The following is a 19,139-nucleotide window of genomic DNA, read 5'->3' as shown; positions in this document are numbered from 1 at the left end:
TACAGACCTACCCGCATCATACCCAAAGATCAAGCAGAAAAGTCGGGAATTTCTGCATGTGACATTAGGACTTCCGCGGGAAGAATCCCCATGGAAAACCTTAAAACTAAACCCTTTTCAAAACCCTTTGCTTAAGTCCAAAAGTTCACCTCACTTATTAACAATTCATGAGAAGAACATTGGACTGGGGGGATTTGAAGAGGTAGGTCCCAGCAGAGCCCAGTTGGACCCGCAGGACTCACCTCAAAGAGGGACGTCTGCGCAGTTGAAACCGCAAGACTCACATTCAACAGGGACGTCTGCGCAAAGGCTAAACTCGCAAGACTCACCTTGAAGAGAGACGTCTGCGCAGAAACCAACTGGAGCCGCAGGACCCACCATGCTCAGAGACGTGACGTCCTTACGCGCAGTACGCAAGCTGTTCCCGCAGGAAAAGCCTCCCAATGGTCGACGTACTCCGCCTGTTCCCGCAGTAACGGATACTAGCCATCAGGGAAGGCTACCCGCGCAGTAAGGCTACACGCACAAGGCACTTAACTCTTAAATAATTCAGTAATGTCACCTGAAGAAGGAGTGAGCAAGCCGGGAACACTCCCGCCCAAAGCCGGGAATACTCCCGCCCAAATGAGCCAGTCCGTACGCTACTGGAGGACCTTTTGTACTGTACCTGACGAGGTATGGACAAAAGGTCTGACCAAAGCAGCGACAGCTCACTGTGACAAAGGAATAGTACACAGCCGGCCTGGTCACTATCAGCCGCTGCCTACTCACCAACCCCTGTCACTATTAGCCGCTGCCTACTCACCAACCTGTCGTAGCACGTGCATAGCCTGCAGTTGGTGGAAAAGAATAGTACACAGCCGGCCTGGTCACTATCAGCCGCTGCCTACCCACCAACTACCAGCATGGCATGTGCGTAGCCCACAGTTGGCAGAACAGGAATACTATTCAGCCGGCTGTACCTTCTTGGAAACCTACCTTCGGCTATAAATACTCCAACACCTTGGAATGGTATGGACACATTACATTATCTTACATTATCTGATATCTCCATATATTATCTTATATTCTCTAGCAATCTCTTAATATACACTTATATTCAAGAGCAATCTAGTCTGATTCTCACGCCGGAGGGTGGTCACAAGGAGGTACCTCTTCTTCTCAGTGACGAGCTCACGGTGTTTGTTTTGCAGGTCATCAGAAGAACCATCTTTGCCGGACCTAACCCCTCGTGGGAAACATCTATTTAACCCCCAGATTATCCGTAATCTGCCCGGGGTCAATTAGTGTTTCTTCAATAATCAAATCGTATATTTTATTCGTCATACATGCCAATCTCCTTTTCAATACACAAACTCGAAAAGTTTGACTCGAACAAGTTCCAGCCCAGTTTGAATTTGACCACAATGATAAATACCTGACTTGTTTACACCCTACCAGTTATGACGGGTTGCGTTTGCCAAGTCCATCTTTTGTTAGGTAATGAGACCAATCCTAATCAACATTAAGTTTTTTAAAACTAGGCATGATTCATGAACCATCAAAAGAACTTGTGACCGGCCATGACCTCCGACCCATTTTTACGCATAACTTGATACGTACACGTGAAAGAAATGATGTTAGATGGCCGAATTGAATTTTTCAATGGCCCATTAAGATATCTTTTCTTCTTTTTATTTGTTGACTAATAGCTATTTGTCTAATTCCATAATCCTAATTACAATTTTGACTCTAAGTTTCAAATAATTATATATCTGACCCCTATACATTTGAATATTTTAGAGTTTTGTAATACATTTAAATGTCATGTAAATTACCATGAAAATTACCCATAAATTACCATGAATAACTGTAGGTAGCAATCATGACTCATTACAAAGAATGAGTTGATTTAAAAAAAAAACAAATCATATATTGGATTATGGGTTCACTTGGGTTATCTCAAATAAGTCAATTTGGGTTTACCTAAATTAGTCACTTGATCAAAAAGGGCAACCATTATAATCTTGTTAACTTATAATAGTCCAAATGAGTTACTACCACTCATGATCATCGTTTGTCTTCATCGCCGACCCATTATGGCCATAACGATATAACCCGTTTTAGTGTGAACTCATTTTGCTCAGAATCCATGTTGATATGAACCCTTTTAACCCATGATCCAAACCTGCCCGACCAGCCCTACACATAATACATGAACAAGCTTGTCTTCTTGATTTCAGTGTGGGTTGCAACTAGCAAGCTATGGCGTGATATAAGACACGAACCTATTGTAAAAATAATTATGTTTTGGGTTGAGTCTAAACTGGTTTGGGTCTTACATGTTTAATAACGGATTGTGTTATGTTTGTTGTAAACAAATGGGTTGATTTGCCTAGCTACTAGCCCTACCCGTTTAAATTAAGGCATAAGTTCTATAATTGCAACATACCAACTTGTTTACGAGCCATAACCTTGCCATAACTCACCAACCCGTTTACAACTTGATTAGAACCAATTTTACATTTTGACGTGTTTAGATAATTGTTCGTGTTATACGGTTTTAAACGTGTCCGGGTGTAGTTAATGCATTTGACATGAATAAATGCACGTGTCGTATTTGTGTACGTTTTAACCCGTTAAACTAAAGCCATTAATTCGCCAGCGTGACACGATTACCGATCCTACTTTCTCAAGTATTATCATTGGGTTCTTCACTAAACATATTCTAGTTTATTGACATGACACCATATTTAAGTGAGACTTTTGTAAGCAACCAATGGTGAAAATGAAGAGCATCACATTCTATTCTTCTAGAGCCACAAACCTTAAACAGGATTGATTGAAAAGAAAGAAAGCCACACACACACAAACAAGGTAGAGATGGGATATCATATCACCATTGTGGATATTAGCATAGGATCACAAGCCAAACAAAAGCATTTAATGCAAGATGATATTATGAATTAAATATACATTTTAAAAATACATTTTTTACGGGTTTAAATTCATGAGTTATGTTTGTATGGTGTGTATGTGTTTGCATGTTCCTAGTGATTTTTTTTAAAGATTATTAAAGCAAAACAAGATGGCAAAATTTGGTATTATTAGTCTTTAATCATGATTAATAATTATAAAATTACATTTTCGGATTGTATATCGTCTTTTTTCCTGTATGTTGGGCTTCCTGCTTCTAGCAAAAAGTTTCCCTTTTGTTTTTAATATATTGGGCTTTAAAAAAAACTAACAAATTATGTTACATATAAAGAAAATATATAATTAAAAAAAAGAAATTATTTTATAAACAAAAGTTGTTAAATTTATTGGATATGAAGACAACCAATTATGGATGCATACACATCCAAATAATGCATTATATTGGCGATCAAGACAACTCATGTTGTAAGTAGGGTATCCTATGTGCATTATGACATACTCTTGGTGGCATCGATCTCATATATTTATTGTTCATCCATGCATCAAAAACTTGATAAAGAAAAAAAATATATATGACGTGGAAGATCGATTTGTAGCAGCCTTAGCCACAACCTTCGCCCCTAGTAGCACGTCAGCACCATCGTCGACCCCATCTTTTACGACGCGTCTTCTTTAAAAATTAAAATCGAACATGATTAATAAAAGAGTTTATGCACTGTAGTCTTTTTAGTTAGAGCCATGAGTTTTACATGTTTGGTTATATAAGATAATAAGAAGTTAAACCATGACCTAATGGTCTAGTGGTATCGCGTCCACCCTTTCAATATGAAGGTGGTGAGTTCAAATACGTGCAAGGTTATAGAGATTTTTAAGTGGAAAGGAAATTTGTTCAAAAAAAAGTTATATAAGAAGCTAAAGAATTTATGTAACAAAATATAGTTGCAAAATAAGGGACATAAGCAGGCTGAGTGTTTGTGAGATAATCAAAATCAACTCACTAAAGGCTCCGAATCACGTCGAGTTTTAACGAGCAAAGTTAAACTGAAGCACATTCAAAAACAAGCTTGAGCATGAGTTAATGGGCTTATGAAACGAGTTGCTTGGTTTGCGAGACTAAACGAGCCCACTAATGAGACTAACACAACCTTTTTATTAATGTAATAGGTAATACAGATTGCGTACATATATAATTATATAGAAATATAATAATTATTTATGTATATAAACAATAAATATAAATTGATAAACAAGTTGAGCCTAAGTTTGAAAGATTATCCACTAGTCGAGCTTGAGCTTTTAACATAAACGTGGAAATGAGCTTCTCAATTTAAACAAATCGAGTTTGAGCTTCAACAAGCTCACATTCAAATCAACTTGTATACACTAGAACACTCATAATTTGAATACTTACAGGAAAAAAAAATTGTTTTTTCACTGCTTTGAATAACATACTTCTAGAGCATAAATTTTTTTATGTATTAAACAACTCACTTTAGATTGGAGTCCCTTCTAAATGCATTTTTAACGAGTCTTTCATCTCTATCTCTATAATTTAGCTAACAATCATCTTTATTTGTAGATGGGTTAGGTTTTAATTACACTATTTTTATTGTCGGTTTGGCTTGGTCTAGTCGTGTACATTTCCAATCTAACACATACATACACACACAATTCTTAACCATTGCTTGATTTTAACTATTTTCATCCCGGTCTATAAAGTACAAAAAGTTATTCTTAACTAAAAGACTTTATATGATCAAAAAGTTATATTCTTGTTTATGAAGTTGCTTGTGAAATCAACCAAAGTTTCTTTTACATGGTGTAATTGTTATGAGAGTTACATGTCCCTGACAAGAGGCCTAATTCTAACCAAGGTGGTCCATCTTGATTGATTTTAAGGGCCTTTAGTGAAGTACTTTTTGGGACCATGTTATTTATTTACATTTTCTTTTGTTGCTATCACATTCAATTCTTAATCATCCAAAAACATAATATTCCAAAAACGCCACTTTTGGAGGAATAATAAAATTATTAAATTAGTACAAACCATAAAAATAGTTTAGGCTTGATATACTAATCAAATGGATTGTTTGTAAACATATGACAACATGTAATTAAAAAAGAATGGTGTATGCTACCATTGGGCGTCTCTCATCGACCAGTTCCACGACCAACATGATTTGACTTGGGTTAAAACCGATTCTGGACCAACCCGCAACCTGACCCAATATACTTGACCGCAAGTACGTATTGAGTTTCAGTTTCTTAGAGAAATTGGACCCATAACTGAACTAGACCCACTGAAAGCAGTTTTACCTACCCTGTCAAAACCCAGATCCAATCCAACCAAAACCCCGATCATACCCATAATCGATTCCTACCCAGCCCGGTTCTTGATTCTGTTGACTAAACCTGAAACCGGTTTCTTCCCGGTTCCTACAAAAGCCTGTCCGCGCACCTCTAAATTTTTTGGAGGTAAATTAAATGTCAACGTAAACCCATTTTGAGTCGTCCTAGAAGAAAATCTAAAAGATTCATGAGATGTTGGGCTTGTTAGTGGCCCAAAGTTGCTTCCGTCTTGCTCAATATCAGGGTGAGGGCCGGGGTATAACACAAAACATTGGGTCGTTCTTAGCATACCCACTAGCCCACTAATCATAGCAACATTAAGGTCATTATACTTAACACTATGTAGAAATTAGGGTGTTCCGAGTATATACACAAAGGAGTACATGATGAAAATGAGCAACATGCTGTGTCGCTACTTCTTTTTTATTGCAATACTCAAATCATAACCCGTTTTTATTCCATTACAATGGATCAAATTACCATGAAAAAGAGCTTCATGTAGGGAAATTAGAGAAAGCAATTTAAGATCGGTACTTAAGTTCGCCTTATATTGATCATAAAACATCTTTTTATAGAAACTAATGGCTTAAACTTGTGACCAACTATGATATCCCAATAACCGTGAGTGACCGAATCAGGCTGAATTCTTTTAACTCTTGTGAAAAAAACTTGATCCACAACACCCACATGAGCAAACCAAAAGAGCAATGCACGTCCATGATTGTTGTTTGCACACACACATAGGAAGTAAATGAAGATTTGACGATTTGGCATTAATGATTTTGGAGTAACACATATGATAAGTTCCCACCTGCAAAAGAGCCATGCAAATACTATTCACACTATCTAGACATCACAATGAACAGTCAGTCATATACTCATATGGGCCGTACGAAAGAGAGTGAAAAATAATATGTCCCGCATTTGTTTGTAACTACCAAATAAATGATTGATGTGATCACCAACAAAGTCATACGTGTATGACCATTTTCACCCTATAATTATATACGACTCATATGATGTGACATACATTGGTAAACACAGTTTATCAAACTTCAAACAGTTCATATGACCAGTGGCGAAGCTTGGACTGAGGCACCTGGGGGGGGGGGGGGCTCAAATTTTCGGCCGAAAAAGACTAAACTTGCACTACGTATAAAACTTTTCGGCCGAAAACGGGTAAATTTACACTACTGCGCAAAAAAACAGGGGGCCGGGGCCACCTAGGCCTCAATGAAGCTTCGCTCATGCATATGACATCATATGGTTCGCATGACGTCACAAGAACACTAGTGTAGGGCATTCCTGTGGCTCTGTTTGGTTATTATCTCCACCGAATCCGAAATCAAGTTCGTCGGTTAATCTATTTTATTAACTAATCAGTTATCGTTTAATCGGTTCTGCTTATTCAGTTAGTTTGTTACTTTTCGATTTAGTTCAGTTAATTTAAATTAATAACCAAAACCAAACTTGAGCTAAAGTTTTTGTTTAAAAAACATGAAATGGACGTATAAAAGTTATAAACATATGAAAATACGAATAGTTCAGTTCGGTTAATTTCGGAGAGTGAAAAAAAAACTGATAACCGTTAATTCGATTATCTGTTAATTTCGGTTCAGCATCATCCATTCAACACGATCACACTTGCGTCAGCATCGTCCATGGCGTCATCGTTTAGTCCAGAGAAAGCTAGGGTTCCGCCAGCGATTTAATTGCCAGTGCCTCCAGTCTCCAAGGTTACGGTTATTATTATGCATGTGCCTATGCAGCTTTTTAATTTTAATTTTTATTTGTGTGTTTGCTTAATTAGTGTTATATGATGTTATGACTGCGAGTGCATATTTAGCTGTGTTCAAATCTCAATTGTTGGTGTATGCGTTTGTGTGTTTAATTGTTCATACACTCACCTGTTTTCAAAATAGCGGCAGAGATTGTGTGCCGTGCCACGTTCGAGCTCGAATAGGCTCGAGCTTGTCTCGTTTTAACTTACGAGAGAGCTCTAGCTCGGCTAGTCTGTGAACTCATAATTCTAAAACTTTAGCTTGGCTCATGAATCGTATTTCAAGCTCAGACTCAGCTCAGCTCGGCTTGTTTATTGTTTATTAATTGATTGACAATTTGACATACGATTTTAACCGTTTTATATACTTTGAGAATAACCTTAAAACGAGCCTAAGCTTGCTTGACATCAGCTATTCAGTGTGAAATTAATAAGTAGAAGTCCAAGCGAGGTAAAACTTAAAGATACACAAGGCTCGATGAGCTTAACTGAGTTTCCCATACAAGGCTCGAGCTCGGGCTCGATAACTAAACGAGGTTTTATTTGAGGCTCAGCTCCAGCTCGACAGAGGTTGGCATTCATGAACTTTGAACTCATCTGAATTGTACAGCTTTTCAGTCTGGTAATACTTGTTTCCATTCATGAACTTTGAACTCCATTGGATTTTATTCGTTAACCTTTTTAACTTCTGCATCTATTGTCGTATGCTTGTTGGAAATTGACGTTTTTTTGGGTATCCTTTTAGCTGTATAACTTTCAAATCGATGTTAATCTGTGTGGAGAATGCTATTAGGAATTTCGGAAATTAGAAATGGTCATGTGATCATGCTCATCAATCATCATTTTGAATCATCTCTTTTTTGAAAATAGAAAAAATTGGTAATTGGGGTTTAACAGTAGTTAATTTGGATATTTATCAGCATATGTGGTTTTGTATTAGTCACATTTTCTGTTTAATCCATTTTGCAGTTCAAGATTGGTTTATGTCAGTTGGCTGTGACAGCAGACAAGGAGAAAAATATCGCTCATGCTCGTGTAGCAATTGAAGAGGCTGCTGAAAAGGGCGCCAAGCTTATTGTTCTGCCTGTAATATTCTATTATCATTATATAGTTATATTTCACAAACTAAACTTTCTCTCAGATTTTTTTGTTTGATTTTAATCTTGTGATTATTATGTCAGGAAATTTGGAATAGTCCTTATTCAAATGACAGTTTCCCTGTGTATGCTGAAGACATTGATGCTGGAACAGACTCATCTCCTTCAACAGCAATGTTGTCTGAAGCTGCTCGTTTATTGAAGATCACGATAGTTGGTGGGTCGATACCAGAAAGATGTGGAGACAAGCTGTACAATACTTGTTGTGTTTTTGGTACTGATGGAAAAGTGAAAGCTAAACATAGAAAGGTACTGTTAGTTTGTAGCTTATATGCAATGAATATCTTTTATTATAGGTATATTGGTTTTTATTAGTCCCAACTATCTCCTTTTGGTTGCTGTCGGTCCCAACTAACAAATTGGCTGCTAACGGTCCCAACTTTTAACATATTTGTTCCCAACGGTCCGCGACTAACGGAATCCTAACACCGTTAGTTGCAGGTCGCTGGAAAAACGTTCTCGGAAAAGTCACATTTTTTTCCAGAAAACACCACCCGAACACCACCACCACCACCACCACTTGAGCACCACCAACTGTTTCCGACGATGGCTCTAGGGTTCCGGCGACCTCAATAATTGGGGCTTTTACTGGAAAAAGGTTCCTAGAGGTGCGATACAAAGTTACAAAGATGTTTGGGGCAAAAATGTTGAGTTTTCCGGAAAAAATGCGAGTTTTCCGGCCAAAAACGTTTTTCCAGCGACCTGCAACTAACGACATTAGGATTCTGTTAGTCGCGGACCATTGGGAACAAATACGTTAAAAAGTTGGGACCGTCAGCAGCCAATTCGTTAGTTGGGACCGACAGCGACCAAAAGGCGATAGTTGGGACTAATAAAAACCAATATACCTTTATTATATTATGTCTGCAGAAACTCTTTTCCATTTGAAACAGTATATACAAACTGCTGAGTAGTGTGACATGAATGCATGAAAGATACATCTTTTTGATATCAACATTCCTGGAAAGATTATATTTGAGGAATCAAGAAACCTTACTGCTGGAGACACTCCTACTATTGTGGATACAGGTTTGTTTATGATTTCATGCTGAATGCTAGTATGCTACACTGTTTGCATCATAACACTCTTATTTACTTCGATGAGATGGAAATCTGTTACATCATCGAGGTACTTTTGCCTACAAATCTACTATACGGAAACTTCTTTTTGTAAATCATTTTTTCAGATGTTGGACGCATAGGTATAGGTATCTGCCTTGACATTTGTTTTCCAGAACTTGCCATGATTTATGCAGCTAGAGGTTTGTTAACACCAACAGTTTGTTCCTTTCTAGTTTTTACATTTAGATATTTTGGTTTATCAATTATCATACGATAGTTTAGCTGTCATATATTTTATTTTAATCATACTGATGTCAGATAGATTGTTAGCAGATTAATCATTGTGTTCTTATATGCAACAGTTTCAGTTTTTTAACTCTAAATAACAACAATAATCCAATGAAAATAATGTTGTTTAACATGTAGTTTTATTTCAGTTTTGTTTGTATAGTATTGTAACATTCTAAGTATTTTTTTGTTAATTAGTAGTTTCAGTAACGTTTTGGTGCCTTATTGTTAATTAGTAAATAATCGCTTATCAGGTGCTCACTTACTTTGCTATCCCGGGGCGTCCCACATAACTTCTGGTCCGTTGCACTGGGAGTTACTACAAAGGGCTAGGTATGTAGGCATTTTGATTACTTATGCTCTTTATCCCATTTTGATTACTTACGGTTTTTATTTATAATATGCAGGGCTGTAGATAGTCAGGTATGCTACAAACTCCATTTCTTTATATGGACTGCTCTGAGATCAAATTTCTTTCCCATATCTAATGGCTGTATGGTTGGCCTGATTATTCATTTAAATTCTTGACTTTTATAAATCTTGTTATTGTTACATGTAGCAACTTGCTCGCCTGCTCGAGATGCTGGATCTGTGTATGTGGCGTGGGGTCATTCAACTCTAGTTGGACCCGTAAGTCAGTCTACAAAACAACCTAATCTACATTGTATTTGCTGGTGGTTCGTATGTGAAGAGAGGAAGTTATTTTTGTTTATTTGACAGTTTGGAGAGGTACCGGCTACCACCGAACATGACGAGGCAACCATCGTATCAGAGATTGATTATTTGCTACTTGAGCTAAGGCGGTGAGACTTTACTCCAATGTTATAGTGATACCATTATTGTTTGATCTTAATTAAGAGCGTTTAAAACTTTAAATATAAATGTATTTACAGGACAAATCTGCCACTGCAGAAGCAACGTCGCGGCGACCTTTACAGCTTGGTTGATGTTCAAAGGTTAAATTCTGAATGAACATTTCAGTCTGTCAAGTTTTTTTTATTTAAGGGAGTTTTTTTATTCAATTTGTGTAGTTATATCTCCATTTCGTGTATTTATACCTCAATTTCATATATTTATAGTTACACTTTATCTCTATTTCATGTATTTATAAGTAGAAATTTAACCCAAGTTTAGTTTGGTTATTAACCGGATATCGATAAACTAACTGAATAAACCACACCAATTAACCGAAAACCGATTGGTTAATAGAATAAATTGACTGATGACTTTCGGTTTCGGTTTAGGCTAATGACTAAACTAAACCAAACCAAACCGAACCAAACCTGACCACTAACAAAGTCGTATGTGTATGACCATCTTTCATCATATTTACATACGACTTGTATGATATGACAGACATTGGCATGCAAAATCAATTTTATTCACATGGTTTGTATGACATCGTACGGCTCGCTTGATTTGACATGTGTTTGTAGAAAATGTTAGAAAGGCTAATTATTATTATTATTTAGAGATTTGGTACCGCAAAGCCCTTATTGGGCTACTTTGCGGCACCTTATTGGTCAACGCATTTTATTTATGTTATTATTAGTTTTCTTTGTTATAGTTCTGGCCCATAACGAACGTAATGAAAATCGACCAGAAGACAATTTATTTTTAGTTTTGGTGCCGTAATGAATTTGACGGAATCCGACCGAATTCACATGTACTCACCGTCTTTTGTTTTATTTTCAGTACCGTAACGAAAACCGACCGAATTTGTGCAGACTTACCGCCTCAACGCCTATGACCAGCAACAGTAGGGTTTTACCACCGACCGACACTACCCATTGTCCCACCTCAATTTTAATAACTTTTTATGTGTTACTTTTTTATTTTACTTTCGGCGTAATAACACATATAATCGAAACCGACCGAATTTGCGTTACTAATCGTCTCAATCTCAATGCTTGGTACCGACGACACTTGGGTTACCCTGGTCCGTCCAAAAGGTGTACCGTAGCATCAATGGTGAAAGTAACAGTGGTAATGAAATGATAAGTGGATCAATCAGCTTCTTCTCAACAACTCTCCGATCATCCGCCGTTGCTTCATTCGCCGGTTCACCTCGTCTACCAATTCGACACAGCTTCTCGTCTCCGTTAACCGCACGTGCTCGTCACAATCCAATCAACGCCGCACGTGCTACCACTCGTGCTTCAGCATCAGCCATGGCGTCATCGTTTAATCCTGAGAAAGCTAGGGTTCCGCCTGCCATTGAATTACCAGTGCCTCCAGTCTCCAAGGTTAGGCTTATTATTATGCATGCGCATATGCAGCTTATTTTAATTTTTATTTTAATTTTAATTTGTGTGTTTTTGCTTAATTAGTATCACCTGATGTTGTAATTAGCTGTGTGACCGTTTAATTGTTCATATTTCATATCCTCACCCGTTTCCAAATTAGAGGTAGAAACTAGGAGTGTAAACGAGCTACCGGGCTCGACTAGGCTTGAGCTTGGTTCGTTTTCAGTTACGAGAGCTTCAGCTCGAGCTCGGCTCATTTTGAATTTCTTTTCTAAACCTGGAGCTCGGCTCATGAATTTATTAATTAATTTACATATGTTTTTTAACTGCTTTTTTTTATATATTTTGAGAAATCCTTAAATGAGCCTAAGCTCGGCTTAAGCTTGTGTAGTATCTTAAACGAGCCAAAACTCGGCTATGCACTGTGAATTTAATATATTATACATAATTACATAGAAGTCTAAAAGATCAATCAATCAATAATCAATCATGCCCAGTAAAATCCCACCGACAGCAAAGCTATAAGTAGGGTCTGGGGAGGGTGGGATGTAGGCACACCGTACCTCTATCCAAAGGAATAGAGAGGTGGCTTCCAGAGAGACCCTCGGCTCTAAGTACATGTGAATGAAGCAAAATAAAGGAAATCAAAGTTTAACAGTTATATAAAAACTACTACTAATTATAATAATATTAATAATAAGATCACAGTTTAACAGCTATATAAAAGCTAATAATAATTATAATAATAATAATAATATATGTAAGGGAAATACCATTATGGTATGTGACCTAAATAAGTTAAGTCTAAGCCCTAAGGTATTCAATTCTCTCTAAAAATCCTTAACTTTAATTCTACTTCTCCACGAATTCCTATCCTCAACCATGTCCTCGGAGAGGTTTAGGTCTATCAAATCATGCCTAATCCTCTCATCCCAAGTCAATTTCGGTCGTCCTCTACCCCTCCTCCCCTCTATAGTAATGTTTTCTACGGATCTAACAGGATTCGTCGTCTGTCTTCTCTTTACATGTCCAAACCATCTCAATCTCCACTCTCTTATCTTGTCTGCTATGTTCGCCACCCCTAATCTCTCGCGAAACACACCGTTTCTTATTCGGTCTAGCCTTGTGTGCCCACACATCCAACGTAGCATTCTCATTTCTGCTACCTCCATCTTCCGCACTTGTGCCTTCTTGATGGCCCAACAATCTGTTCCATATAGCATTGCAGGTCTAACTGCCACCCTATAGAATTTTCCCTTTAGTTTAGTCGGGAAACTCTTGTCGCACAATATACCTGTGGCTGCTTTCCATCTACACCATCCTACCTGAACTCGGTGGGTCACATCACTGTCTAATTCCCCATCGCTCTGTACAAATGATCCTAAATACTTGAACTTCGTTACCTGCGGGACCACCTGCCCTTCAATTGTGATCTGTGCGTCTTCATTGTCTTTTATCCCACCAAAATCACAGTGGAGGTACTCCGTCTTAGATCGGCTAATCTTTAAACCTTTTGTCTCTAAGGTTGTTCGCCACTCCTCAAGCCTCATGTTTAGATCTTGTTTTTTCTCAGCAAGTAACACAATATCGTCTGCGAACATCATGCACCATGGGAGAGTCCCCTGAATCGACTTTGACAACTCATCCAAGACTACTGCAAAAAGAAACGGGCTCAACGTTGACCCCTGGTGAAGACCTACCTCTACAGGAAAGAAATCAGTATCCCCCACTGGCGCACGGACACTTGTTTCACTCCTGGTATACATATCCATAATTATCTCTATGTATTTCCTGGGCTTGTGAAGACGCACAGAAGTCTAAAAGATGTAAGACTTAAAATACACAAGGCTTGTGAAGGCTCGATGAGCCTAAATGAGTTTGCGTACAAGGCACGAGCTCGGGCTCGATAACTAAATGAGCTTTTATTCGAGGCTTGGGCTTGGCTTGAGCTCGAAAAAGCTTGGCTCGTTTCGAGCTTTTATCGACCCGATCTCGAGCAGCTCTTGAGCAACTTGGCGTGTTTGCACACCTAGTAGAAACTGGCCTACTGGATTGGTTAGAAGTCTCATCTGAATTGTAAAGTTTTTCAGTCTGGTAATACTTGTATGCATTCATGAAATTTGAACTCCATCGGTTTTTATTTGTTAACCATTTTAACTTCTGCGTCTGTTGTCATATTCTTATTGGAAATTGGCGTTTTTTTGGGTATCCTTTTAGCTGTACGACTTTCAAATCTATGTTAATTTGTGTGGATAATGCTGTTAGGGATTTTGGAAATTAGAAATGGTCATGTGATCATGCCAATCATTTTGAATAATCTTTGTTGTGAAGTTAGAAAAATCTGATAATTGAGGTCTAGCAGTAGTTAATTTGGATGCTTATCAGCATATGCAGTTTTATATTAATCACATTTTTTGTACTCCCTTTTGCAGTTCAAGATTGGTTTATGTCAGTTGGCTGTAACAGCAGACAAGGAGAAGAATATTGCTCATGCTCGTGTAGCAATCGAAGATGCTGCTGAAAAGGGTGCCAAGCTTGTTTTCTACCTGTAATATTCTATCATCCTTATATCATTATATAGTTATATTTAACAATCTAAGTGCCTCTCTATTTGTTTATTTCTAATCTTGTGATTTTCTTATGTCAGGAAATATGGAATAGTCCTTATTCGAATGATAGTTTCCCAGTGTATGCTGAAGATATTGATGCAGGAACAGACTCATCTCCTTCAACAGCAATGTTGTCTGAAGCTGCTTGTGCTTTGAAGATCACGATAGTTGGTGGATCCATACCAGAAAGATGTGGGGACAAGCTGTATAATACCTGTTGTGTTTTTGGTACTGATGGAAAGCTGAAAGCTAAACACAGAAAGGTACTGTTTTTTTTTCTAGTCTATATGCAATGCAAATTTTAAATATATTATAGTTGTTAATCTGCTGAAACTATTTGCCATTTTAAGTAGTATACACAGACAAACTTCTGAGAAGTTGTGTGATATGACTCCATGACAGATACATCTTTTTGATATCAACATTCCTGGAAAGATTATATTTGAGGAATCAAGAACTCTTACTGCTGGAGAAACTCCTACTATTGTGGATACAGGTTTGTTTATAATTTCATGCTGAATGTTGTTACACTGTTTGATCACACACTCTGAGTTACTTCATAATAAGCCGGAATACTATTGCTTCCAAATTTACAATACTGAGGTCATAGTCACATGGATCGCGGTACGTTCCGGTACACGGTACGAAACGTGGTACGCGATTCGTGCCTTTCTAAAATTCGGTACTAGGGAGGGTAGGTTCATTTGGAACGCCAATTCAGTACGCGGTACGGTGTACCATATAGTCCGGTACGCCGTATCATATACAAAACCGATATTCATAATCATAACTCATAAGTGTAAATTCCTAATCAAAACAAAAAATTCATAATCATATTCATAACTAAAAAGTTTATAATCGAAACAGTTACATTCTCGGTCTTTAAAATATTTAACCATCCATATATATTAAATAAACAATCTTCTATTTTTGAAGATAATATTGAGTTATTGATAATTTGATAGCTAATAATTGAGATAAATAAGGAGATCTCAATTGGTTTTTTTTTAAATTGAAATTGCCTTTTGGAATTCTGGTACGTGATTTTCTACTATCCGATACGTCGTTTTCTTTAATCGGGAACGCGATTTTGTAAGTGAAAGTTCGATTTGTCAATCAAACAGGTACGCTTCTATTTTCCCATCCGGACCGCGTACCATTGGCGATCGGTACGCTTTTGTACCGCGATCCGGTACGAAACGGTCTGGTACGCGGATCATGGGTGGTGTAGCGTTTCCTGTGACTATGACTGAGATTCTCCTTGTATATTTTTTTTCAGATGTTGGACGCATAGGTATAGGTATCTGCTATGACATTCGTTTTCAAGAACTTGCCATGATTTATGCAGCTAGAGGTTTGTTAACTCCAACAGTTTGTTCCTTTTAATCTTGATATCTGTTTATTTTGGTTTTATCATAAGCTGTCATGTAATTTATCATGACACTATACCAAGATGATCATACTAGGTTTTTTCCCCAACATAAAAATCCTTATTATTAGCAGATTCAATAAATGGCATTGCTAAATATAATCATTGTGTTCTTATAGGTATCATTTTCACTTCTTTAACTCTAATAACAACAATAATCCAATGAAAACAATGTTATTTAACATGTAGTTGTTTCAGTTTTGTTTGTATAGTGTTGTAAGTGCATACTAAGTAATTTGTTGTTAATTAGTAGTTTCAGTAATGTTTTGGTGCGTTATTGTTAATTAATAATTAATTGCTTATCAGGTGCTCACTTACTATGTTATCCTGGGGCATTCAACATGACTACTGGTCCTCTGCATTGGGAGTTACTACAAAGAGCAAGGTATGTAGACATTTTTTTACACATTATCTATATTTCTTCACTTAGTTTGTTATTTTAGTATCGTTGTATGATTCTTTTCACTCTTCAGTTTTTCCCCTTTTAACTTATGCTCTTTATTCCATTTTGATTACTTACTGTATTTATTTATAACATGCAGGGCTGTAGATAATCAGGTATGCTACAAACTCCATTTCTTTATATGGACTGCTCTGATATCAAACTTCTTTTCCACCTCTAACTATTACAAATTTTGTTAGTTATATGTAGCGACTTGCTCTCCTGCTCGAGATGCTGGATCTGGGTATGTGGCATGGGGCCATTCAACCCTAGTTGGACCTGTAAGTCAGTCAACTTCATGACTCTTTTATATTGTATTTGCTGGTGATTCGTATATGGATGAGATGAAATTTTATATGTTTATTTGACAGTTTGGAGAGGTACTGGTGACAACAGAGCATGAAGAGGCAACCATCGTATCAGAGATTGATTATTCAGTACTTGAGCTAAGGAGGTGAGACTTTACTCCAATGCTATAGTGAAACCGTTATTATTTTGATATTAATAACGAGCGTTTAACACTCGAAATATAATTGTATGTACAGGACAAATCTGCCCCTGCAGAAACAACGTCGCGGTGACCTTTACAACTTGGTTGATGTTCAAAGGTTAAATTCTGAATGAATACATCTGGTATGTTATGGTCTTTTCAATCTGTCAAGTTTTTTATTTAAGGGGAGCTTATGTTTGGGTACCCTTTTTCGCTGAAGAAAACGTTCTTTGTAACCTATTACATCCGTGTTGGCAATAAAAGTGCCCCTATTAACTGACATATTTGAGATTTTCACAGTTTGGTTTTGGCTGTTTGAAACTTGGAACCGGATGCATAACTTTTTTTAGCCATTTTTTGAATATGCCATCAACAATATTTATTATTTTAAAGTTTTTGTACAAAATAACAATTTAAAAACGATATTGGTTAGAACCGTCAAATCGCATGGGCATTACTCTCGCACATCCGCCGTGTCACCCCTGAATGTGAGAATTATTAGTTTGGCCGTGGGTATTTTCACGCGTGATAGGAGATGGCTTAATTTTAAAATAATATTCTATTATTTTAATGGAGCCAATCACTAAGTAACATCTCGCCTTTACTAGTCATAACGCCCATTAAGTCTCAAGTAATAGTGAGTGTGAGCACCCAGTGGCGAAGCTTGGACACGAATATCGGGGAGGGGGGACTCAAAATGTATCAAAAAAGTCCTAAATGAGGGGGGGCGGGCTCAAAGTTTTGGCCGGAAGCGGGTAAATTTACACTACGCATAAAAATTTTCGGACAAAAAACGGCTAAATGTACACTGTTGCGCGGAAAACAGGGGGGCCGGGGCCACCCCTGGCCCTCAATATCCTTCGCCATTGTGAGCACCCGCTCTGCCTAGGTGGCTTCTACGTGACGTGTCTTTTAGTATCATATTTAACTAACAATAACGCCCATAACACATACTCTATATTTGGGTGGTAGTAGTGAAATGATCCATTTAACTGTTTTAAGTATGGTGGTTTGATATTTATTACTATATCTAAACTATCATATCATTTGTTTGCTTGAATATTGCACAAGTTTATAAAAAATACATCTAAGCATATTTCACAATCCCTTTTGAATATTTTCAGCATGTTGCATTATTACTGACAAATTTTGGTAGTAAAAGTGTAAAACCAAAAGCTAGACTAGACGTGCACAAATCGGGTTCAACTGGAAAACCCGAACCGGTTCGAAACCGGTTTTTTCACACCGGGTTGTAAAATGGAACCGGTTCCAATCAAGAACCGGTTCGGTTCCCGACCCGAACCGATGCCCAGATATGCTAACTTTTAAGAACCGGGTAGGGTATGAACCGGAACCGGTTTTTACGTAAAAACCGGTTCCACCGGTTTTTTTTGAAATTTAAATATTATAGCCGTTAGGAACCGGTTCCAACGGCTATATAGCCGTTTTTGACCGTTGGAACCGGTTTTTTAACTACAAATAGGTTATTTTCTTACTATAAATAGCAAGGTTTGTTTGTGTACTTGTTAAACCAATTCCAAAACTATAAAACTCACTCCAAACCACAATTAACCTTAAACCGACAACAAATGGCAACTAATGATGACGTTGTTATGGTGATCGAAACAACAAGATGCCCCGATGTTAGGGTTCATTACGATTTGTGTCTCATGACCGACTCACATGAGTTGGCACGTTGCAAATATTGCTCGAAGTTTCTTAAAGCAGGGTCCAACTCGACATTACGAAAACATACGAATAAGTATTGTCGAGAGAAAAGAAGGTTGGAAGCTAAAAAAACGGAAGTGGGAGAGTCGTCCGGCTCTACAACCCAAAAATAAGTATTCCCGAATTAAAACGACGGACTTTGTTTTTTATGTTTTAGTTGTTATGTTTAGTATCGTTTATGTTTTAATAATGTTTGTAATAGTTATTTTTTAAATAAATAAAATGTTCGTCGTTATTAAAAAAGTAACAAAAATTAATCATGAGTAACAGAAGTAATTATAATAAAACAAATCAAAACTAAATATTAGTTGAACAAGTTACAAATAATTTTACCAAAACAAATAATTACAACTCTTCTTCGTCTTCATTCTCGTCTTCACCCTCGTCTTCGTTATCGGAAGAAACCCCGTCCTCCGCCTCCTCATCATGAATATGACACTCTATTGGTATTTCGTCTTCAAAGTTCGCCTTGTGTTGTACACGATCCACCGCATCCAAATGGTCCTTTAGGCAAATGCAAACCTCTAGAGACTCGGGAGTTAGTTTTGTTCTTCGCATAGATAACACCCTCCCACTAAGAGAAAAAACCGATTCGGAAGCAACCGTTGAGGCTTGTACGGCAAGCAAATCACGAGCCATGGCG

General features: G+C 37.4%; 1 protein-coding gene and 1 pseudogene across 2 annotated transcripts; both read left to right on the top strand.

The window, feature by feature from the left end:
- The first annotated feature begins 6,847 nt into the window (after positions 1-6,847).
- On the top strand, positions 6,848-10,797 carry LOC143551863 (omega-amidase, chloroplastic-like; annotated as a pseudogene). Its single transcript, XR_013138563.1, has 10 exons — positions 6,848-7,001; positions 8,015-8,131; positions 8,227-8,451; positions 9,138-9,231; positions 9,390-9,464; positions 9,807-9,885; positions 9,960-9,979; positions 10,106-10,182; positions 10,273-10,355; positions 10,446-10,797. The product of XR_013138563.1 is annotated as an omega-amidase, chloroplastic-like (transcript).
- A 677-nt stretch (positions 10,798-11,474) lies between these two features.
- LOC143551862 (omega-amidase, chloroplastic-like) lies at positions 11,475-17,050 on the top strand. Its single transcript, XM_077042206.1, has 10 exons — positions 11,475-11,798; positions 14,231-14,336; positions 14,435-14,670; positions 14,810-14,903; positions 15,687-15,761; positions 16,143-16,221; positions 16,379-16,394; positions 16,479-16,559; positions 16,650-16,732; positions 16,824-17,050. The coding sequence occupies exons 1-10, from the start codon at positions 11,547-11,549 to the stop codon at positions 16,900-16,902; spliced, it is 1,101 nt and encodes a 366-aa protein (XP_076898321.1). The 5' UTR covers positions 11,475-11,546; the 3' UTR covers positions 16,903-17,050.
- The last annotated feature ends 2,089 nt before the right edge of the window (positions 17,051-19,139 follow it).

The sequence above is a fragment of the Bidens hawaiensis genome, unplaced genomic scaffold, assembly GCF_021521415.1.
Source record: "Bidens hawaiensis isolate Kalapana, Puna unplaced genomic scaffold, B.hawaiensis_p1.1 tig00016672_1, whole genome shotgun sequence".
NCBI classification, from domain to species: Eukaryota; Viridiplantae; Streptophyta; class Magnoliopsida; order Asterales; family Asteraceae; genus Bidens; species Bidens hawaiensis.
Note: the sequence above shows the minus strand (reverse complement) of the source record. Positions and strands in the feature narration are given on the sequence as shown.

Coding starts and splice junctions, on each gene's coding strand:
- LOC143551862 (XM_077042206.1), top strand. CDS start 11,547: ATGATAAGTGGATCAATCAGCTTCTTCTCAACAACTCTCCGATCATCC. Junction 11,799..14,230: donor CAGTGCCTCCAGTCTCCAAG/GTTAGGCTTATT, acceptor TCCCTTTTGCAG/TTCAAGATTGGTTTATGTCA. Junction 14,671..14,809: donor TGAAAGCTAAACACAGAAAG/GTACTGTTTTTT, acceptor ACTCCATGACAG/ATACATCTTTTTGATATCAA.